The sequence below is a fragment of the Aspergillus multicolor genome (assembly GCF_047715735.1).
Source record: "Aspergillus multicolor strain CBS 133.54 unplaced genomic scaffold BDW74scaffold_8, whole genome shotgun sequence".
In the NCBI taxonomy this organism is placed as follows: domain Eukaryota; kingdom Fungi; phylum Ascomycota; class Eurotiomycetes; order Eurotiales; family Aspergillaceae; genus Aspergillus; species Aspergillus multicolor.
Genome location: NW_027395959.1, coordinates 480,314 through 501,796, shown reverse-complemented (window position 1 = coordinate 501,796; position 21,483 = coordinate 480,314). Strand labels below are relative to the sequence as shown.

Sequence of the window (21,483 nt, the reverse complement as noted above, 5' to 3'; positions counted from 1 at the left end):
CAATGGTAAACATATATTTATGAACCTGCTATTGTTGAACATGCATCTCGTGACTCGTAACCGCGAGCCGTCTAGACTGGGTATATATAAGTAAAGCATCTACACAGGGAGGCGCCTGTTAAGAGGACCATCGCCTTCCTTCCCCTCTCCCCTCCTCTTCTTCACAACTCCCATCTCGTAGCGTATGCCAAATAAGCTAAGTAAGATTCACATCCTGAAATACCGAAACATCCCAGATCCCCGTCATATCAAACGGGAACCCATCCATGGTCCCGAATGTGTTCGAGATCGACATCATATCATCCACAATATCATTATTCGTCTGTGTCTCAGGCAGCGAGATCGAGATTGCTGCTGGGTTGACTAGTCCATTCGTGTTATCGGGCGGTCCCATGACGCCTGCGCCGCCGCTGGCCCCGTGCGCGTTGCAAACGCCCGTGGCAGACGCGGTGCCGTTGAGGCCATTCCCAGGGAGGCGATTGAGGATGCGCTCGCAGTGATCGAGGCACATGTCTGCTACGTCCCAGTCGTACTCTTCGCGGACGCGGCGGAGGATGGCGCGGAAGGATTCTACGTTTGCGAGGCAGGTGCGGGCGACTTCGGGGTCGGAGGTTTCGAAGGCGCAGCGGACGAGGAGCGTTGCTGTTGAGGTTAGGTGGAAGGCACTGTCTGCTGGGTGTTAGCTATATTGAGCGAGGTGTTTTGAGGTGCGCCGGAGGTCCACGTACAAGGCAGCCAGAACTCTTTGAAGTTCTCTTTCCGGAGGGATGAGATGAACTGCACGATTTCTTCGGCTCCCTTTCGGCACTCGGTGTGGAAGTACCGGCGGGCTTCAGGAAGATCTGTTTCTGAGTTGTTCACGTCCTATAGTATATTAGTCTGGTGCTTGGACCCGCGTACTCCTGAGGCGGGTGCTTACATTCAGTTCTACCCTCCCAACGAGCAACTTCACGGCCAAGAAGGCTAGTTGTAAGCTACTGAGGCCTGCTATCCTGTCCTCTGATGGACCCAGTGGTGATCTTAACCAGTCTGGGAGAGAGTCTTCCCAGACGTCAAGGTCTGTCCGAATCTGGCGAACCTTCTTGGTCGTCTCGCGAGGTAATCGAGATTGGAGGCCGTAGACGAGCGGAAGCAGCTCACCCAAGATCTCGGTTAATCGGCATAGCGCAATGTGACAATGCGCTGCCCTTACTCGTTCAGGAGTACGCGATGCTGGAGGTACTAGGACCTCGACAGTAGGAAGAGGCACATCGTACTGGTTTCTAGCGATCTGGGGAGGCACACCGTGCCCAAAACTCCCCCTTGACGAAATGTTAGTAGCCATAAGACATTAAAAGTGAAGAAATCTCCACACTAACCAGCGATCATGTATAACAACAGCCCACCAGAGACGAACACGCTGGTTTTGCTCCTGTTGGGACAGTTTCCAGTTGCTAGGATCTCGATTCAGTCCAAGGCAATGAGCGAGGGATACCATCCGTCCACAGCTGATAGCATTACCAGTCATAGAAAAGATAGGTCGCCCAGACAAATCAATAAGAGCTGCACTGATAGTTGACAGCCCTGGGGCGGAGAACTCCTCGTGAAGGGCTGCCACGGTCAGATTCACAGCATACCGGACATCTGGTTTAGGATGGCAAGCAAGTTTAGGTGTGTGCTTCCAATGAACTAATGACATAGAATAGACCTGGCATAGGAGGGAAGCGGGCGGCTCGCTGGGCGAGTCTGAGATGTAGGCTTCCCAAAAGGCTTCGCCGTCAAATATGGGGAAAGCTGCATTGAATCGGTCTAGAAAGCTATGATTAGCGTTAGCGAGTTGCACGGTCAAATGCCCAGAAAAGCGTACAGTCTGACTAAATCGTCTTTAAATGGTCCAAGTATCTGTTCCAATATCTCTTTCTGATTCTCGCCGGGCGGTATGCCAACACGCATGCCTTGTCTCCTTCTGGACACGGTGGTGTACAGAATGGGTTTTCTAGGGTCGTTCGAATAAACATTGTATGGGTGGTTCTTTGGCTCCACCGACTTGTTGGATTGCTGCGGAGGCATGTGCTTTTCAATCACATTGGCGTCGTCGGCTACTACTGGGCCGACAATGAATACAGATTCATTGTGAGGGTCCTCGACTCCTTGTCGTCTTGGCTCACTCCCTCGACGGGGTACTGCTGAGTGGGACCGCCGGACTTCAGACATGTCATCCTCCCGACGGGAGGTCATTGGCGGGGAAACAGTGTCTGGAGAGCGCTTGCGTTTCTGGCCTGTGTGAAAACCATCGCCAACGGGGTCCGAGAGCCATCCTGCAGGGTCCTGGCTGTGGGGAGCGGGCAGCTCATTGCCGGGCTCCTCTTGATAGTGACAGTCCGCTCCTTGGACTCGGCATAACAGACATGATTGGCCTGGAATGTCCACTGTACATCTTGATTTGCGCTTCCGACACAGATCACAGGCCCTGACCTTGTGTGACCGGTACGGTCTTGCCCCAGCGTTCAATGACGGTGTGGCAACCTTTGGGTTTGGGCTAGGCTTGACAGCTGCAGGAGGCATGTTGTGCCCCAACGACGTCAAGTATCTAATTAATCCAACGCTGGCGCATGGATTATACGGCGCAAAGAAGGACAGTGGAGCACGTGACTCACCCGCTTGTCGGGGCGGGATTCCGAGATTCTTGACAGGGCCAGGCGGAATCGAGCAGGGAGATGAAGATAGTGTTTGCCGAGATCTCTTGTGATCTGCAGCCGGGAGCAGGTAGATATGCCAGATAAGAACAGATAAACCGTTATCTCTGGGCTAGAACATTCAGTCAGGCTTCTCTCAATCTGAGACGGCCTGACAGGGCAGTTTAATCAAGCGCGGCATCTAATTGCGGAGTCACTCAGCAGTCAGCATGCGACATTGTCTCTGATCGCAACAATGACAAGCCCACAGAGCTAGATGGCCAATTGACAGGTCAATCCTTTCCGAGTCAATAGTACTTTAGTACTTTGGTACTCTGTAGCCCTCCTGCCAACAAATAGCAGCAGAGTTCGTTTCTTTTCTTTTTCTGGGACCTGGACCACTGGAACTTTCTTATCGCCCGCCAAAAGACAAAAGCTGTGGGGGAGAATGCTGAGTCATCGCCCTGGCCAACCACGTGCCTTTTATTTATATCGGCCTTTAACGATGAACGATGGACACCATCAACCCCAGGTCGCTTCTGCCTGGCCACAGCTCGCGACTCGCGACTCGACAATCCGCAGTCTTTGGCTATCGGCCTCCGCCTCTCATCCCAATCGTGTGTCAGGCCGTGCTAGTGTGTTTGAAATCCCTGCGGGGATGCGCTGCTGCTGCAACTGGGCTTAGAGTAGAGAGCCAATAAAGCGGCCCCTCTTGTGATCGGGCAAGATCTCCGTCGAAGCGACACAGCCACCTGCCCATGTCGCTAGCGAGCACCTTTGACTTTTACAGGACCTGCACCCCCTGATTTCTCTCTGAGATTGACATTGAAGACCATGCGTGCATGCAATTGATATCGGATATGCCTTTTATATATCCCAGGTACCTCGACTGAAGATGGAGGAGGATGTCCGGCCCTCTCCGCCAGAGCGACTTGGTGATGGCGAGTCGCTCGTCGAGTCCGATACCACGCAACAACCCCAAACCACAGAGTCGCATGTATTGCCCAAAAAGGCCCCAGGGACGCCAGCCCCCCGGGATACGCCAGGAACTCCGTTCAGTCGTCTGCCTCGGACTGTGATTGAGCAGTAAGTTCTGCTTCGCCTTCCTACAGCTGCGAGGCTAGGGCTTCAATTTGAGACCCCATGTAAACCCTAGCATTTTTTGACTCAGTGTGCAGAATTCTCCATGTAGCTGATGCAAGTACATTCGCATCGCTGGCTTTTTTGAACCGAAAATGGCGGCGAATATCCAATTCGCCCCTGTTATATGGACATCACTTGTGCCAGTGCCCATCTTTTGCACTGTCGCAGAAAGCTGCCGATGCTGACCGGACGCAAACCGGTGATCTGGCTATTCTCAAGCGGCAATTCTTTTCTGAAATCAGGCGCAATGGGTTCGATGTCTTTTTTCGCCCCCACCAAATTCTGGTCAAACTCATTTCCACCTCAATGAGCTCGTCGACGGCGTTCCCTCGCGGCGAAGCTTTTCGGTTTGCCTTCTCACAGAATGGTCAACTTATCCTTTGTATCAGCTCTTCTCGCATTGTCGTGCTTGATGTGGCAGCGGACCCCCCAGCCGTGAAGTATGAGCTCAAAACTTTGAGGCGCCCGCTGCATGCCACTATTTTGGATGACGGTTCGCTTCTTGCCGTTGTGTCTTCAAGTCATCAGGTCAACATCTACACCCTTTCTAACGCAGAAGCCAAGCTTATTCAGAATCTCAAACTGAACGACGTTCCGCGTACCCTGGCTCTCTCTCCGGCTGGTAGCGTTCTTGCTATTGCGTACAATGATATGATTGAAGTCTACGCCGTCGGCGAGGGGGCTTTAGCAACCGAGCGAAGGGCCGTTCGCTGTGCAGGGGTGGACTCCCTTTCGTTTTCGTCAGACGGAGTCATCCTTCTGGGCTCTTCCGATAATCCTTCAACGGGAAGCCTGGTTACTATAACAGTACCCCTATACGGCGAGCAGGAGCCCGAGATCTCCGTCAAGGATGTCCAAGTTCAGATGTGGACTACCCAAATACTTTTCCCGGAAGTTGTCCACAATTATAGTTATGCTTGTCTGCTGCCATCACATACAGAAGGTGAAGGGAGTTGGATTCTGGGATATGACAACAAACTAGGTACTTTTAGAGCCACTGGGCTTAATAAGTCTAGCTCCGGGACAATATACTTTGCTAGTCCCATGTCTGAAGATACGATTAAGGAGCACCCTCCGATGATGCTCGCCTCTGCGGATTGCGAGGGCGAACTTGTTGCTTTGGGGTTTCATGATTCCGGGGTATGGGTCTACGGTCTTCCTGATCGACTTGATATTGCTCCTGTGACGCCAAATGCCAGCGAAGCGCAGGCACGACCTCGAACTGCTCAGAGCCAGTCGACCGTCGGTACAGATACGGGAACCAACATTAGCCGACTGCAGCAGACCATAACACGACCAAAGGTACTCATTAACGGTCATAGGGTAACTGATATTGCCGGCATCACTGCTGCTCACTGGGTGAGGCGTAACTATAGCACTGGGCAACCACGAAGGTTAGCCGCTGTGGCTCCTGGCGGCGTCGATAATGCCAGCTTTGGTGACGAAGACGTACCTCTGGACGGCGGACGGATACTACTTTTAGACTTTGCATGCTCGGCCACGAACGGGGAATCGACAGAACTCATCATAGAGATCGGCGAGGCAGAGCCTGTGTTGCTGCGTGAACCGAATTCCAGTTTAGACACTGAAGTTGAGCTGGAAAGGAGAAGAACTCGTGTACATCGCGGGAGTACCGGCAGAGGAAACCGCGAGTCGTATCCGGCCGCCAGCTCGAATAACCGTCCTCGCCCCCGCAGAAACAGTTCTTATCTTTCTGCCTCGTCAAGTGAAGTTGCGGACGGTGAGATCCCTCCTATTTTGGATAGTCCTTACGACAACACACAACCGCGATCCCAAGACACATTACGGCGTGCTGCTACTGCTGCCGCCGCAAATCGTAGGCGAGTGGCTGAAGAAACCCGCCGTGCGATACAAGATTCCACCGTTCCTGCCGTTTTTCAGATTCCTCACGAAAGCGATGCGGATAACTGGGTTCCCCCACCTCCTCCCTATTCGCGCGAGGCAGACGCACCTCTTCCCGACTACCTGAGAAGGAGTCTGCTTCCTCCAACGCGAAGATACGGTCAGAATGCAGCGGAGTCATTCCGAAGGTCTCTTTCAACTCGTTTCTCATCAGAATCTTCATCTCGACCCTCATTACACAGGCTGAATACTATCACGGGCTCGAGTTTGGCTTCACGAGTGAGAGGAAACGCTGGGGAGACCTCGACTTCTGGTCACCACCGAAGACATACTAGCTTAGTCCGAGGACGAGCAGGCTCGAGCTCTCAGACTCAACCTCTTAGTAGCGTCAACGAGTCAACGGTACCGGCACATCCACAGGGTTTTCAAATGGTGCCTATTGCTGTACCAGCAGCGCCAAATGGAACAATGCTGGTAAATCCTATTGCTCCAACAATACAGGCTCAAGCCCAACCTGCGCCTATTCAAGTTCCAAGCCACACACAATTTAGCTATTCTCAACTAGTTATGCCGGCGGTACCACCTACTCCTCCTGCAATGAACAACTACCTCTACTCTTTATCTTCGCCAAACCTTATCCCGGAACATCTTATACCAGAGAGCCCCGAAACACCAACGTCAGTCCAACATACGAGCGCTCGACAGCATGATCGCACCCAATCATATGACTATCAACCACCCTTATCAGCAGCAGCCCTCCGCAACCGCCGGGCATCTACCGATCCTACACACTCCAGCGCACAGTCCGTTGCGCCGGAACAGCAATGGCGAAGACGCATCGAGGAGTGGAATGAGCGCACTATCTACGAGAGAAGCAAGAAGCGAAGCAAGTGTGCCGTCATGTGAAATACCCCTTCTGATTAACAGTTCTTCGTTTCTACTGTATATTGTCCACCTACATATTCTTTATCATGTTGGCTATTTTCTTGAATACATCCTTGGGTATATACCTGTTCTCTTGGAACCAATGTTATCAGATGTTGATCATTTGCATGGGTTTATGTTTTGTAGATACCCGTTGGACACTCGCTTGTGGCTTCTTATAGCGTCGAGGTTGGAAAGTATAAGATCGATTTCATTATTACCATTAAGCGCGGAATTTTCCTCATGAATGACCATTCTGATCTCGTGGAGAGAACGAAGGGGTTGGCAAACAAACAACAAACGCTCAAGTCATCTCGCAAAATCGTGCACACATTCAACCTTAACAACCCCCTCCTCCTCCGCCGCATCCTCCACCACCTCCACCACCTCCGCCACAGCCTCCTCCTCCTCCTCCCCCGCAACCCCCTCCCCCTCCACCGCAACCGCCGCCTCCGCCTCCGCCGTCACCACCAGCGCACCCGCCACTGCACCCAGCACCATGCCCACCACATACTCCTGCAGCAACAGCACCTCCACAAGTACCAGCGGCGCAGTTCCCAGGATGCCCAGCCTGCAGACTCATGCAGCTTGGATCCGCAGCATACGCATCACAATGCACACCAGGGTCTCCGCCATAGGGCACATAGTAAGGCACGAAGACGGGATATCCCCACATGAGCGGATACGCGGCGTGCGCGTCAGCGTCGTACTTTGAGTCGCGTCTCCCCTTGGTATCATTGTCCGGCGGAGACTTTCCGTTCCGCTTATCGGCGCGGCGGCGGCTCCGCTCGTAGTCGGAGCGGAGTTTGAGGAATTTCAACAGGTTAGGGTCTATCCCTGTGGTCGTATTTTTCGTCTTGACAGCGCTGTGCGCGGAGATGTGCGGGTTCTTCTCTGGGTCTGAGGAGATCGACGGATCATCATGCAGGCTGGAAGCTGCAGAGCGGGCCTTTGCGCCGGAGGAGGTTGGGAAGTGCATCCGGCCGTGAAGGTCTGGGCCGCGGGTGGCCTCGCAGTACCAGCAGGTGCATTCGCTGTAGATGCCGCCGTCCGTGAGCTTGCGGTACATTTTGGCGGTCCACTCAAAGCCATCGGAGAGCTTTGTTTCGCTAACTTTGTCGTCGTGGTCGATGAAGATTGGGCAGCGGCCGTCCTGCTTGGTGCGGTGTAGGGAGAATTCGAAGTAGCGGCCGGGCGTGAGTTGGTGGGTGTGCCAGGCGAGGTCGACGTCGAGGGTTGGTACGGCCATGTGACCTGGGTTGCCAGCCATGATCTGGAAGAAGACGGCGTACTTTCGGATTAGGCGTAGCATAGTCTCCGTTAAGGTTGGTGAGTGCAGCCAGTCGAGGCTATCCATTTTATTAATGAAGGCTCCCTGGCGGACGACCGCGCCGACGAGGTCGAGCGCGAATTGGGAGCTGTTGTCCCAGTATCTGGACATCATGCGACGAAAGGCAACTTTCTCGTCTTTATAGAGGGACGTTCCAACGCTGGTCGGGTTCGCTCTACGCATGACCTCCTTGTCTTGCACCAAGGCCCCCAGGTAGTCGCGCAGCATGGTCACGCTAGGGCTGACCCACAGGGTCGATCTCATGTACTCACGAATATCACGTTTGGCCGTTTGAAGCAGCCGATTGGGAAAATTCGCTTGCTGCAGTCGTCGGCGCGTTGCGCTCTGGGGTTCCGGTATGCCCCATGAGTTAAGTATGGTCCCTGGCATGGGAAGATCCCCATCCGAAAGATCATTGACATCATTTCGAAACTTTTGGACACGCAGCGTATCGTGAGTGATCCTAAGCCTGCACTGGCTGCAGTATATTCCAAAATTCTTGTCCGTGTAACCAGTCCAGCTGTCAAATGTCTTCTCAAGAGGAAGAGTTACCCTCCCGCGAGTCCAGGGTGTAGAATTTGAATGGCTGCAACTGGGACAGTCAATCATCTTCAATGGTAGGTCTTGAAGGTTATCCCATTGCCCGTTGGTTTTGCTGGTAAAGGCCGCGGTTGCCTCGGTTCCGGCGTCATATACCAGTGTTTGGTCGTCGATGGAAGCATTGATTGCTTCCCATGGAAACCCAGCTGACCAGAAGCTGATCTTTCCATGCCGAATGCAGTCTTCAAGGAATGCCCTAGGGTTGAGCATATGTGCATGCCAAACCATCAAGACGTCTAGACAGATCATTAGTAAACAGGGCGGCCCACCAAGAATTAGAAAGGTGAAGACCAACCTAATGGAGGCAGTTCGTTCTGGGCCCAGCTCAAGGGACTATCACAGACGGTAATATTGTTGAATTCAGAGGAAGAAATCTCCTGGACAGTAGGCCGCGGGCGAGATGCTGGAACGCATACGTTCCACCAGGATGTATAACGCGCAACAGCCTTGGCCGTATAGACAGCCCACCGCTTCTCCTTGACGAGAGCCCAAGCTTCGTTGATATGAGATCCAAACCCTCCTGCGTCGGGATTTGGTATGTCATAGATATTTGGAATGCTCGTTACCGTATCACGCAAATCAGATAACGCTGCGAGAAATTTGAGATGAGCGATGCATTCAGAGTGAGTGACAGTCGTATAGGCTGCAGGTCCCGCATTCTGAGCCAAGTTTAATTGAGGAACTCCTGGCTGCTGGTCTGGAGTCAGAGTATATGCCGGCAGACTGTCTTGTGACAGTTTCTCTTCAATCTTGATCGTTTTGCTTAACAAGCCCATTGTGATGTAGAGATTAGGATTTCTGATAGGATGTGCTCAGGCGATGAACGAGTTGGGAGGGTCTTCTCTGCCCTTTATATCCAGCGTCGCTATTGACTCACCCACGGGATTGATTTTCCAGCCAGCCCGTAAGGTTCGCAATGCCCGGCGGGTTGAGAAAGGCAATGACAGCCGAATGCACTGTCACGAGGCGAATCGATCTTCAGGGCACCGTTGCCCCGCGTCTTACCTGCTCAATGACCTGGAGTATTACGACACCGGCTAGAGATCGGCTTGGCCAAAATGCTAAGCCTCGCCTGCGACAAGGAACGGCCTTCGGGCACAGGAGACACAGCCCCGGAGCTTTTATGCCTTCTACCAGTACCAGGTAAAGTTCCGGGCGCATTGTTCTCCTCACTGCCACGCTGCAGACGTCAGTGGCTGGATACATGATCCTGGGAATAATATTGCTTCGCCAACGGGCAACTATGGAAACTGTGGCCTTGGGTGGTGTTCTGGAAGGTATAGAAGCTTCTTAGGTGCGCACCCATTGTGGGTACTAGCACTAGGATAGTCGATGATGCAAGTGATCTGCAACAAGATTAGATCAAGATAATCAGCGCAACATTGGTACTGTTCGGGCAGTCGCCACCCAGTGCAGGTGTAATTGTGCTAATTTGCCTCAGTAGTATAGACGAAGCAAGGCTGACAGGGGCATTACAATGAGACTCCTGGACACTGGCGAGTGCTGAGTAGTACAAGAGGGTCCAGTGGAGCGAGGATAGAGCGACGGTGCCTGTCACGTGTACCTAGCACGTGACTTTAACGGCCCCGCCTCTGATTCCTGACTCTGTTACTCATCGAGCAGTGCCAGGACTCCGGATCATCCCACCGACACCGCACTGACCGAAGAAGAAAAGTGAGACGTCGACTTGGAGCGTTGGAGTCGGAAATCTGCAGTAGCTCTGCGTTGTCAATTCAGGTGCTGATTGGCAGTTCCACCCGTGGAGCTCGACAAGGCGTGACTCCATTCCCCGGGACTTTTTTTCGCCTCGCAAGTCGCATGCTTTTTACTTATCGTCATCGAGCAAGCCCAGATCGACCACCACACCTTTTTTCGAACAATTTATCTTCAGTCGACTATCTTCTCACCTCATAGTCCAGTCTGGCGTCGTTTGGAGGTTCGTCCAGCGGAATTGGAGACGGAAGTCTGCAAGAAATCACACCCAAGCCAAGTCCGCGGAATAATGCTTCAGTTGTCACCAGCCCCGTGATGGGAGGTATCGGTCATACGTCTATTTCGCCGGCCGTTGCGTCTGATGGCGCTGGTCAGGCCAGGAAGCGAAATGTTGGTATGGCGGGGCTCGACAGCTCACCCGGCAGTATCGATGATGTTGAAGACGGCGAGACTCGCGACGAGAAAAGAAGACAGCCAGTCAAGCGGGCCTGCAATGAATGTCGCCAGCAAAAGGTGAGTCTGTTTGCGCTCTTTAGAGATTGGACTTGACGATTGACTCTGGTTGAAGCTCCGATGTGATGTAGTTCAAGATCCATGGATGGACTGTTCCCGCTGTCGCCGACTGAAACTTGATTGCAAAATCGAATCTAACTTCAAACGGGTTGGGAAACGAAGTCGCAATGCGGAAATGGAACGGGAGATTATCGAGCTCAGGAAGCAGATTGCGAGCGTACAATCCGGGCCAGTAGGGCAGCAACAATCGCATCTTCCTTCGGCACAGCAGACTCCGAAACAGGAAAACCTATCCAATCAAGTCAGCCCGGCCAGAACTTACCAAACACCGTCTGCCATGTCGACGGCAGATCAATTCATGGGATCACACGAAGCTGTTGCCTCGCTACTCGACTTGCGCTCGGGGTACGACGGTTCGAACTTCATGAGGAACGGGAACCAACATTTCAAGCGCATCGAAGATGTCGCAGTGGTTCCAGAGAGGGTGACAGAACTATTTGATCTGTAGGTTGGGGAGGATCATCGTGCCGAGTCAGCGTGCTAACTGGACCAGGTTCTTCACGTACTACCACCCGTTCCTACCATTCCTTGACCGCGAGCAATCACCTGAGGAGTATTATACTGTCTCGCCGTTGATATTTTGGACCATTATTAGCGTTGGCGCTCGGCGGTACCAACCTGATCAAAACCTCCTAAACTCATTGGCTGGACCGGTAACACGACTGGTCTGGAGTACGCTGGCAGACGTCCCACAGAGCTATCATGTCGTGAAAGCGCTTTGTCTGCTCTGCAGTTGGCCCTTTCCTACGAGCAGCACCTCTTCGGATCCTACATTTATGCTATGTGGTTTGATGATACAGATTGCCATGCAGCTTGGATTGCACCGGCCGTCACATACGCAAGATTTCAGCAAATACAGAGTGGAGCTTGTAGAGGAAGAGCTCAGAGATAAAGTCCGAACATGGGCTACTTGCAATATAGTTGCGCAACGGTATGCGACCGATCATGTTCTTGCAGCGCTTGGCTAACAGTTGTTAGGGTTGCAACGGGATATGGACAACCGCCTTGTACAATGTATGATTGGACATTGTCATCCCAGGAGTCGATGGACCCGAACTTCAAGCTTCCCGAAAGCATCAGGCACAGGCTTGACGTTGAAAAGTTTTGCGACAAGGTCACGAAAGCCTTGTACACCAACCGCCGAGATCCCGTTGGATTGTGCGGTAGTCAAGAGCGGTCTACATTAACGTCTCTCCTTTCGCGAGACTTGGATGAGCTGGAGACTGTATTGAAGCCGCATAACGATTGTATGTTCCATCGGTCATCACTGCAAGCTTGACTAACCGTTTTAGATGTTACCGATCTGTATTTGCGCGCATCGAATCTCCACCTTCATCTCTCTGCTTTCTTTGACGATTTCACTGCCAAAGACTACCGCGAACGGCTTCTTTCCCTCTTCTTCGCAGCTACCACGTTCCTTGAAGCTGCAATGAAGCTACAGACTCAGATCGGGCCGATGCTCTCGTATACGCCATATTACATTTACCAAATGATGGTTGCTGGGGGCTGTACTCTGTTGAAGCTCTGCAAGAGTTTCTTTGCGTCGCATATTGACATGGACTACGCCAAGGGCCTTTTCAACCGTACCATCTGGGCTATCCGCAGCGCATCGGTGATTTCAAATGATCTTCCGGAGCGACTCGCCGAAGTGCTAGCTCAGATGTGGAAGCTTGGAAGCACACCGTCTCCAAAGGCGCCTCCCGACAATGTTGAAATGGACGATTCCTTGATGCTCAAGGTACGATGTCGCATGAGCATGTCTCTGTTATTTGACTCGGTGTGGCGTTGGCGGGAGGATACGCGGACCAAGGGCCGCAACATTGAAGGTAAACACCCTTGATGCAATCAAGCCTGATCTAGGTTGTTAATCTATCGCAGCGTACCTCAAGAACCCAACGAACCCCGATTCAAACGCCGACTCTTCCGCTTCGTCGTCCGTAGGGCCACCACGCACTTCACCCGGACTTGCCGCTGGCGACCCTAGTCTCGCTCCAGCTCTCCTTCCCCAGTCCAGCATGGGTGTACAACCCGCAAACAACCTTGGCGCCCTGCCCAGCGGCTTCATGGAGCCGAACTATGAGGTTTTTGATCCCCTGAACTGGCTCCTTGACGGCTTGGTAGACCTGCCGTATCCATACTCCGTTTCTGGCATGGAGACACAGGGAATTGCATAATACTTTTATCATTGTTTCTTTTATTCATCATCTTGATTTACTTGGCGCTTGTGTTTGGGCTGGCTTTCTTTGTACTACTATACCAATGGGTGTATCACGGCATCTTCGCCGGATAGGTGTGAGGCGTTGGCGCATGAGCCTTGTTTTTCGGGCTAGTTATACGACTGATGACTTATATTACTAACATATATACACAATATTCTTTACAATCCCTATTTCATCCATGCGTACACTGCATAATCGCATAAAGCGCAGTCCCATACTCATCCAAGCCCTCCACCCACCTGTCAAACCTCACCTTCTTTCTTTCCCTCTCATCATCACCTACATCCTCTGGCCAAAGCTCCTCAATCCTCAACATCCCCTGCCCACCCCACTCCACAAGAAACAAATTATATTCCGCCTCCCACTCCCGCCTACACCCCGCACGCCAGAGCAACCCCACCGCAGGCGCCGGAAGTCCCCTTAACTCAACCCCCAGAAAGGTCGGCAGCCCCTCCTGCGTCGAGAGAATGCTGTCGAACAGGTACATGACGAAGAGCGTGCGGCGGGTCGCCTCGGCAACGATCCACTCTTCCCAGCGGGGGCGGGTACGGTGTGCAGGGGACTCGGCGGTGCAGAGGAGGCCGTGTCTTGCGCTGGTGCAGGCGAGGTCTTGCAGGTTTGTCATTGCGGCGCGCAGGGAGGATGTTCCTGTTTGATGCAGATCGAGCTGGAAGAAGAGTGTCATTGTGTAGAGGAGGTAGGATTGGAAGGTTGCTAGAGCTGTCAAAGGGTCACCGTCTCCGTCTCTGTCTCCGGCTTCGCTTAAGCTGTTGGTTGGGGTTGTGTGCTCGCTGTATAAGCTGTGCATTTCGCGTCGTAGGATCCCCGCCGCGGCGATCTTGCTACCGGGGAAGGTGCTCGAGTTCGCGCAGATGCGGAGAACGCTTAGGCATGTTGTTAGTGGGGAGCTTGCTTCTCCTCCTGTGGTCAATTGCTTTGGGTGGATGAATGGGAGGAGCGACCCGCGCCCTTTCACGGCAAGAGATGTATATGACTTGAGCGTTCGGTAGATGAACGTGCTCACTCCCGTAGGGTACTTCTTGATTGCTTGGCCTGGGAGGGGGATGTATGCCTGGATCCAGCGGTTCTTGATATCGTCTGCGTTGATGGGGCAGATGAGGGAGAGGTTTGAGAAGTCGAGGGCATCATCGTGCCTGTCTGTTTTATGGGGTATAGATGCAGTCGTTGAACTGGCATACTCCTGGCTGGTATAGACTGAATCTGGAGCTGGTTGAGGCACCTCCAATAGCGCAGGTGCAGTTGTGCTCTGTCTCTGCGGAGATCCCAGCAGCTGAGGATGAGCTCTGGGGTTAGTAGTATTTGCGTCCCTGTTTCTGTTTAGCAGCCCTTCAACACTTCCAGGACTTGCGAGCGACAATCCGGATATTGAGAATGGACTGGGCGGCTGTGCCATGTCAAGACTCATGTTTGTCGTGTCATGATGGTGAGCTGTAGGATTCGTTGCAGGCGCCTTTGAGCACTGCAGTCCGCGCTGCATACATCTTGTGCATGGCCCATGTCCGGGGCTGCGCTCGCAGCGAGCTTTGGCGCTGGAGCATTGCCGACATGCTTTCTGGCGGGAGGTCGAGTATCTTGCTGTGTGCATCCTAGATTCTGGTTGTAGGTATCTTTTAAGTATGTAGTTGGATTGGAACGGTATTTGGTCGGGACGCCGGAGTGGCGGAGTTGAGTGCGGAGCTGAGAATGTATAAAGTGTATTATTATAGTCTAGATCTATTACATAAGCTATCCACTGTCCAATGCACAAATCCCCAGGATCACTGCTTTCCATCGCCAGCCTCCTCAGCTCTCGCTCTTGCTCTCTCCCTCTCCTTTCTTCTCCAACCCGCTGCAAAAGTCCACTGTACCCAAGGCCCAACCAACGCAACAATCTGCACTGCAATACAAATCGTAAAGGCAACACCCACACCAACACCATTGATCATCGGCACCACAAAACTCGTCCCTCCAGCCGCAAACAAACACCGAGCCAGATTCAAGCTCGCACTGGCCGCCGCACTGCGATCTGGAAACAAATCAACAAGGTAAGTCATGATCAGGCTCTGCGTCGAAACAACCGTCCACCCCGTAATGAACGTCGAGATGATGGGGACCGCAATGTGCACTTTATCCGCGTACTGGATTGTCCAGCCGAACAGGATAATCGAGAGGCATTGCGCGAAAGAAAAGATAGGGATGAGTCGGAGCCGGGCTTTTTCGAGGGGGAAGTTCTCTTCTCTTTCGGATTCGGCCTGAGGTGTTGACTGCTCGGGGTCAGATTCAAAGGACGCGTCGTAGCTGGCCTTGACGCGCCGATAGTCGGCATCCAAAATCTTCCCCGTGATCAGGGTGCCGACCATCGAGCCGACTCCGTTCGCGATGAATGTGAGTCCGATCTGGATCTCGGATAGACCGTACCGGCTTTCGAAGAGGGAGGACATGGCCGTGATGCTCATCTGCCAGACGGTGTAGCACACAGCCAGGAAGACGATGATCGGAGCGGCGGACTTGGTGAGAAGCATGCGCAGGGGCCCCAGAAGGTCAATCTTCCTCGTTCCTGCAGGCTGGCTGTCCGGCGCACGCTGCCATTCGACCTTCGTCGTCCGCTGATAGACGACTAGCGGGTGCTTGGTGACTAGACTATTTGGTGTGAGGCTACCATTCGCAACCTTGGACCGTAACGTCTCTGGTAAAAGCAGAATCAGCAGGCACAGAAAAACACCGCCGTAGATGGTCAGAAACCAAAAGATGGCCTTCCATCCCTGGGATCCAGCAATGGCGCCCCCGATGACTGGTCCCACGGCAACGGGCACCAGCAGGCCAGCCTGGAAAATGCCCATGTACCCGCCACGTTCAGCGCGTGTGGTAATATCGCCGATAACGCCCGACCCTATAGCGATGGTACTGGCGCTGCCTGCACTCTGGAGACATCGCAGCACAATCAGTGTGGCGTAGTTCTTGGTCTCGGCGAGTCCAATGCATGCGCCGACGAAGACGATGAAGGTGCCGATGTATGCGGTTCGACGGCCTTTGACGTCAGATACAGGACCCCATAGACTGGGCGCGAGGCCTTGGAAGATTAGATACGTGGTCACTGTGAGGTTGATTAGTTCGAGAGAGACGTTAAGGTCATCGGCAATTGTTGGTAGAGCTGGAAAGTAGATGTTGGATGCGAAGCCGGAGACTGTTAGGTCAGCAACTTGCTTACAACGTATTATGCCGGGACATACATGTGGCAGCGGTAGAGACGAGAACAATGATCAGCCATTTTTGGCGCTTGTCGAAAATACTATATGGCGGCTCAGGAGCCCGGGAATCCATGTTGTTTACAGCAGGTCGAATGTTCAGAGGGTCAAGGTCGAGGCCCTTGAGGGTTCATTAAGTAGAAAGTGGCGATTTCAACCCCGGCCCTTTCGGAGTTGATCCCACCCCCTTCTTCCTCAACTCCGCGCACTCCATTGCTCTCCTAATAGGATACCAAGACCACCACAATGCCCCCGCTCTTATTATCTTGTCTTTACTTAAGCATATCTATACCGGAGGCCATGTTATTTCCAAGTCCCCCACTCACATTCGCGGCTCCCTATGCAATCCTCAACCTCGACTGATGACAGCCCTAATCTATATACATTAGGCACTAGCCGTTTACAGACTAGCCTCATCTTAGCCCAGCAGTGGGTCTCCGTCTATCTTATCCTCCGCATTAAAGGCGGAATTCTGATCTCATTCAAGTTACAACAGCCTACCTCTCTCACCATCGGCCTAACCCCAGCAACATCCATGGAGGACCCTCAAAAAGCACCAAACGCCTTCACATCACACCGCGCGAGATCCACGCTCCTCATTCCATCCAAGCGCCCTCTCACCCGATCCGCGACGCCTAGCTTCAAACCGATCGCAACAGCCCCGACACTCACACTCCGCAGTACAGCGCCGACGGACGAGTCAAGGAAGAGAGAAAAAGAGAAGGAGAATAAGCGGACAGAGGCTGATTTCTCGGCGGCGCCGCAGCCGTTCCTGGACCCGGCGCTTTGGGAGAAGTTGAAGGATAAGGTGGAGTGGGCTTAGTGGCTGCTATCTGATCCTTGATGGGGGCGTGATTTATGACGTGATGGTATACATATATTTGATTTTACGGATGGCCGGATAGAGGGGCATATGCGTACTGGGGGAGCTTTGGATGCCTTGAGACATACGACTTGGCTCGGTAGTGGGCTGAGGACGGAATCTCTCGCAAAGATTGATCGCATCGCTATAGAACTAAGGTAAGGATATGATACAAGTCATCATATTCGTCACGGTCGTCATTGAGATCGCATGATTTTATTTCATTTCCATCCCATCCTGTCGTAATTCATTTCACTCCATCGAGGCCAAAGAAAATGCCCGAGTAAACCGTGCATAAATCAGAAAAATCAAAGATCATCATTCGTAGTATAGGTGTATCGTAATGCGTCGCGTGAAATCTAAAGTCGTGTCTCGTGAAATTTGGGTTGGTTTCATGATATAGCTTTTCGGACTTGTGTGCTCGAGTCCATCAGGACCGCCTCACCGATGCTCTGCTTGAGTCGCTCGCGCTTTACCTCGCGCCTACCCTCTGCCCGTTGTTGCATTGAGCGTCGAAGGCGCCAGTGGAGGGATCGCGCTATCCCAGATCGGAATCGTAGTCGCCACCATGACACGGCTGGGAAATGGCGTTGGCGGAGAGAGGTCTGAGAGTACAAAGCCTCTGGTGAGAGAATCCGGCTTCCCATAAGTGCTTCTCTGTTGGCACGGTGGTGACCGTCAATCCGCCGTCTGGGGCCAGGGCGGGTACTGGACACAGAAGGGCCGTCCAACACGGTCCGCTTTTGCGGCATTCCTAACGAGTTGTTAATGACCTCGTCAGGCTGCTTGAGACCTCGCGACTGGGTACCGTCTTCCTCCGGTGACATTGATTCAGGAGAATCATCCCAGAATCGGCGTGGGCGCCAGAACGGTTGCAGTCGTCCGTCAATGTCCTCGCCGGCTTTAGGGTTCTTGGCCGAGCTGAGCGAAAGGGTCCGCACGAACGAGTTGAAGGACTCGGACCGCGGTCGGGCAATCCACGGCTGTCTCTTGGACTTGGAGCGACGGTTAGTACCATCGACAATCTCAGTAGTAACCACTTTCCCACCCAGCTGGTCAAAATTGACAAAGTCCCCTGCGGATGTTGAAACAGGTGGTTTCGGCGGTGGTCGGGGGTTTCGCAATGGAGAGTCCACGTCCGCCATTTGTTGAGTGTCGTCCGGCGTCTGTGGCTGGGGTGGTTCAGTCTGACGTAACTGCCCTCGAAGGCCACTCTGTCCGTGCGGATTGACTAGCAATAATGACTCGTTGTTATGCGGGAAGATGGCCACCCTCCTCACTTCATTGATCTCGAATGGACCAGGCGATGACGACGGGACCGAATGTGGCGTAAAGGGTACTGACGGCGGCCGCAGGTAGCTCAGGTCCTCAACGCCAATCACAATCGACTGGGTTTTCATAATACCCTCAGCAGCTTCATGCTTGTCTGGTCGGGGAGCATCCAGAACAGGAGAGGGCTTCAATTCAGGCTGTTTTCGCTTCTTGGAAGTCTGTTCTACTGCGAGATTATGGCTCCGTAGACTTTCCGAAGTCAGGGAAGCCGCTCGAGAATTATTTTGGCTTGTCGGCGCGGATAGTGAGGAGCTGCGAGGAGGAATGTGTGGGCGACTCATTCCACGACCACGGTCATCCGCCGAAACATTACTAGTACGCGGATCAGAAACGCTACGCTTTCCATGGCGTGGAAGATCCAGCGAGCCAGCTCGGATTTTTGGTACGGTGGATGCATGCACGGACCGTCCAGAGCGCGATATAGACGGGTTCCTGCTTGGTAGACTCGAAGGACCCTTGAGCGACGAGTGCCGTTGAGGAATTACCACCACTGGCACGACATCCACGTGCTGCTGCGAGGCGCCTAGAGTCGAACTCCCAGAGACCGAAATTTCCGACGCAATGCTCCTTCGGTCGTTTTCTGTGATCCGACCAGGTTTGTGGCTCAGGCGGCGCTGCAGGTCCAAGCTGGATGCAATAGACGTGCGCTCGGACCTTGTGATCGGCGAACTAGCGGAGCGCAGAGACAGTCTTTTCTCTGTATGTCGCAGAGCCCGTCGAGCTGGCTGGGGTTTATCAACAATCATTGCTTCGACCGTTGAGGTGGTTGATACTCCCGAGAGGCGTCGAGAGTCTTCCACCTGGTAATCGCCGGAGGGCCAGCCGATTTCTTGACGGAATTGATCCAACGCTTGGCTATCTTCGGATTGCTGCATATGAGCCACACGGTCCCGTAAGCTTCCTCTCCCACGCGTGGGGGCATCGACATCAATGACACCAGTATCTGTTATGTTGCTAGTTTGCTTCGGCTTCTTACGCGTAGGCTTGATACGTAGTTCTGGGGCCTGGCCATCCGCAAGTCCTTGTTTGCGGGAAGCATCGGTCGAAGCTGGAGATTGCCTTTCAACACCTTTCGCGGCTTTTGGGTGCGGCGAACCTTTAAGGTTAGGTGACTGCCCCTCTGCGGTGGCTGTGACTCCGGACTTGCTTTTCGTGCTTTTCGTACTCCTCTGCGTGTTAGAGCGCGAAAGTAATGGCGGCGACGGACGAGGGGTCACAGTTTCAGCATCGGATATCGTCTCATAGGCCGTCTTGAAAGATTCCGCCCGCGATGAGGACGAGACATACCCGAATTGACTCAGCCCAGGTCGGTTTGAAGCCATAGCTCGCGGAGGTGTTGTCTCAGGAGTCGGAGGATGTGACGGCCTGGATGGCGTAAGCACAGTAACGACCGAGTGTGAAGAAAGTGACGGTTTTTGCGCGTCTGCCCCGGTCGGGGATTCGTCGTGCGTGACACCGGGTGGTGTTAAAGGAAGAATCGGAGCGGTCGTAAGAGGCAGGCCCTCTGGGAAGTGGCCATCTTGTTCCGGAGGTGACGGCTGAGGGATTTCACCACGATGATTGGTATTTGTCCGACGAGGCAGCGATTTGTGGGACTTGAAGAGCGGCCGATCTGGGTGTTCTGGCGAGGCGGGAGAGGGAACGACCTCGATACCGGGCATTTTAGCGACGAGCTCCGCGACGGATGAAGTTGAAAAAAAAATAAAAAAATTCTGCAAGACGGATCGGCGCCGTCACATATAGCTGCGAGTGTCAATTGAGTCGAAGATCATGACACTTAAGTCGTTTCAAAAGAGGTTGGAGGGGACCAGTCGGCGAGGGCGCATAGCGGAACAGGGCGTCAGTCGAGACCAAACCTTGACCTCAACTGAAGCTGGGAGGAATGTACTCTGAATTTTGGTATCTCCCGCCGGAATCCTCCCTGAATTCCCCTGTCGTAAAGGATGAATCGGATGCAGGTTGGATGAAGTGTGCAGGGCGAGACGCAAGGAAGTGAAGACGAGCCGATGGACGACGAAGCCGCTGGCTGCCCGCGTCTCACAAAGCAGCCGACGTTCAAGTAGCAAACAAACGAATCAAAGTCGACCAAAGGCATTCAAAGGGACAGATCATTCATACTCTGGAGTAGTCGAAGGGGAGATGCAACCCTGAGTGGTGGACTGAGCCAAGCGCTGACCGCAGCAAGCGATCCTTTGGTAGTGACGGCGTCGACGACAGCAAACAGACGGGGCGGGTTCTTCTTCCACGTTGCAGGCAAAAGCAATGCGTTCCTGAGTCCACTCGGGAGTCGAACGTTATCAGCGGTGTTATTAATAGATAGATGAGGCTGCAGAGATGAAAATTGGGAAGTTTCCCAGCGCCGCAGTGCCCACCGTACTCCAGGGCTCCGTAACGATGGTTCCTGAGGGACAGATCACGGGATCATCCTTCAGCTACAGAATATCCTCCAGAGGGTTATGGGCCAAGAATTTATCTACAAAGCTTTCACTCACCTGCGGAGTAACCCTCGGACTTAATCATGATGGATCTTGGATAGGATAATCTCCTGTTCGTCGAGAATTGCCTGTCACGTGGAGCAATACTGTGCGCTCCACTACTGTAGTAGCCTCATGACACTGACATAGCAGATCCTCCAGGTTTTCTCCTGTATCTTATTCGCAAACCATCAGATATAACTACACCTACTGACTCTGTAGGCTAATTAGCGCTCTGGTCACCAGATCAGACCCAGGCAGCGACTCCTCTAGAGTCGTTCTCTGAGTAGTTTGCCCAGCCCAACCCCAGCTGCTGAGTCATGCATGATCGTAGGCGACGTCATTGCCTCCAAAACCAATGACGAGATGCCTTCATAATTGTTGATATGATGGCAGAGATAGTGTGGTCGGTAGATATAGTAGGAGACGAGCTTATGATAGCATAAGGGCGCCGTTGCTGCTCTGCGTCTGACGTCGTGATCCGCCATTCCGTCATTTCCCAGCTGCTGCAGCAGTCGGGTACGAGGGTCGAGTGGCCGACTCCTGTAAGT

The 21,483-nt window shown here is 53.1% G+C and overlaps 8 protein-coding genes across 8 annotated transcripts; 3 read left to right on the top strand and 5 right to left on the bottom strand.

Moving 5' to 3' along the window:
* Positions 1 to 196: 196 nt before the first annotated feature.
* BDW74DRAFT_167194 (putative C6 transcription factor) lies at positions 197 to 2,544 on the bottom strand (the record flags this gene model as incomplete). Its single annotated transcript, XM_073726666.1, has 5 exons — positions 197 to 669; positions 729 to 864; positions 920 to 1,301; positions 1,359 to 1,796; positions 1,847 to 2,544. 5 exons carry the CDS (start codon positions 2,542 to 2,544, stop codon positions 197 to 199), a joined length of 2,127 nt encoding a protein of 708 aa, XP_073585278.1.
* Positions 2,545 to 3,420: 876 nt separating this feature from the next.
* On the top strand, positions 3,421 to 6,745 carry BDW74DRAFT_134239 (F-box domain protein). The gene is made up of 2 exons (XM_073722358.1): positions 3,421 to 3,740; positions 3,833 to 6,745. Exons 1-2 carry the CDS (start codon positions 3,550 to 3,552, stop codon positions 6,564 to 6,566), a joined length of 2,925 nt encoding a protein of 974 aa, XP_073585277.1. The 5' UTR covers positions 3,421 to 3,549; the 3' UTR covers positions 6,567 to 6,745.
* Positions 6,746 to 9,391, bottom strand: BDW74DRAFT_134233 (uncharacterized protein). The gene is made up of 2 exons (XM_073722357.1): positions 8,810 to 9,391; positions 6,746 to 8,750 (listed from the first exon to the last, which is right to left on the bottom strand). Exons 1-2 carry the CDS (start codon positions 9,288 to 9,290, stop codon positions 6,925 to 6,927), a joined length of 2,307 nt encoding a protein of 768 aa, XP_073585276.1. The 5' UTR covers positions 9,291 to 9,391; the 3' UTR covers positions 6,746 to 6,924.
* A 1,030-nt stretch (positions 9,392 to 10,421) lies between these two features.
* BDW74DRAFT_134215 (putative C6 transcription factor (Leu3)) lies at positions 10,422 to 13,214 on the top strand. The gene is made up of 6 exons (XM_073722356.1): positions 10,422 to 10,740; positions 10,796 to 11,244; positions 11,294 to 11,731; positions 11,779 to 12,047; positions 12,093 to 12,626; positions 12,679 to 13,214. The coding sequence occupies exons 1-6, from the start codon at positions 10,543 to 10,545 to the stop codon at positions 12,972 to 12,974; spliced, it is 2,184 nt and encodes a 727-aa protein (XP_073585275.1). The 5' UTR covers positions 10,422 to 10,542; the 3' UTR covers positions 12,975 to 13,214.
* On the bottom strand, positions 13,192 to 14,445 carry BDW74DRAFT_176867 (uncharacterized protein; the record flags this gene model as incomplete). The annotated part of the gene is made up of 1 exon (XM_073728749.1): positions 13,192 to 14,445. One exon carries the CDS (start codon positions 14,443 to 14,445, stop codon positions 13,192 to 13,194), a length of 1,254 nt encoding a protein of 417 aa, XP_073585274.1.
* A 319-nt stretch (positions 14,446 to 14,764) lies between these two features.
* Positions 14,765 to 16,362, bottom strand: BDW74DRAFT_150644 (putative MFS multidrug transporter). Its single transcript, XM_073724047.1, has 2 exons — positions 16,250 to 16,362; positions 14,765 to 16,203 (listed from the first exon to the last, which is right to left on the bottom strand). The coding sequence occupies exons 1-2, from the start codon at positions 16,338 to 16,340 to the stop codon at positions 14,798 to 14,800; spliced, it is 1,497 nt and encodes a 498-aa protein (XP_073585273.1). The 5' UTR covers positions 16,341 to 16,362; the 3' UTR covers positions 14,765 to 14,797.
* A 304-nt stretch (positions 16,363 to 16,666) lies between these two features.
* Positions 16,667 to 17,245, top strand: BDW74DRAFT_150643 (uncharacterized protein). Its single transcript, XM_073724046.1, has one exon. The coding sequence runs from the start codon at positions 16,800 to 16,802 to the stop codon at positions 17,085 to 17,087; it is 288 nt and encodes a 95-aa protein (XP_073585272.1). The 5' UTR covers positions 16,667 to 16,799; the 3' UTR covers positions 17,088 to 17,245.
* Positions 17,246 to 17,303: 58 nt separating this feature from the next.
* Positions 17,304 to 20,209, bottom strand: BDW74DRAFT_134162 (uncharacterized protein). Its single transcript, XM_073722354.1, has one exon. It carries the CDS (start codon positions 20,117 to 20,119, stop codon positions 17,519 to 17,521), a length of 2,601 nt encoding a protein of 866 aa, XP_073585271.1. The 5' UTR covers positions 20,120 to 20,209; the 3' UTR covers positions 17,304 to 17,518.
* Between the last annotated feature and the right edge of the window lie 1,274 nt (positions 20,210 to 21,483).

Excerpts from the sequence above, each read along its gene's own strand:
- BDW74DRAFT_134215 (XM_073722356.1), top strand. The coding sequence starts at position 10,543 with ATGGGAGGTATCGGTCATACGTCTATTTCGCCGGCCGTTGCGTCTGAT. Across the intron at positions 10,741-10,795 it reads ATGAATGTCGCCAGCAAAAG|CTCCGATGTGATGTAGTTCA; the intron begins GTGAGTCTGTTT and ends CTCTGGTTGAAG. Across the intron at positions 11,245-11,293 it reads GTGACAGAACTATTTGATCT|GTTCTTCACGTACTACCACC; the intron begins GTAGGTTGGGGA and ends TAACTGGACCAG.
- BDW74DRAFT_134239 (XM_073722358.1), top strand. The coding sequence starts at position 3,550 with ATGGAGGAGGATGTCCGGCCCTCTCCGCCAGAGCGACTTGGTGATGGC. Across the intron at positions 3,741-3,832 it reads CCTCGGACTGTGATTGAGCA|AATTCTCCATGTAGCTGATG; the intron begins GTAAGTTCTGCT and ends CTCAGTGTGCAG.
- BDW74DRAFT_134162 (XM_073722354.1), bottom strand. The coding sequence starts at position 20,119 with ATGCCCGGTATCGAGGTCGTTCCCTCTCCCGCCTCGCCAGAACACCCA.
- BDW74DRAFT_150643 (XM_073724046.1), top strand. The coding sequence starts at position 16,800 with ATGGAGGACCCTCAAAAAGCACCAAACGCCTTCACATCACACCGCGCG.
- BDW74DRAFT_134233 (XM_073722357.1), bottom strand. The coding sequence starts at position 9,290 with ATGGGCTTGTTAAGCAAAACGATCAAGATTGAAGAGAAACTGTCACAA. Across the intron at positions 8,751-8,809 it reads GAACGAACTGCCTCCATTAG|ACGTCTTGATGGTTTGGCAT; the intron begins GTTGGTCTTCAC and ends TGATCTGTCTAG.
- BDW74DRAFT_150644 (XM_073724047.1), bottom strand. The coding sequence starts at position 16,340 with ATGGATTCCCGGGCTCCTGAGCCGCCATATAGTATTTTCGACAAGCGC. Across the intron at positions 16,204-16,249 it reads CGTCTCTACCGCTGCCACAT|TCTCCGGCTTCGCATCCAAC; the intron begins GTATGTCCCGGC and ends CTGACCTAACAG.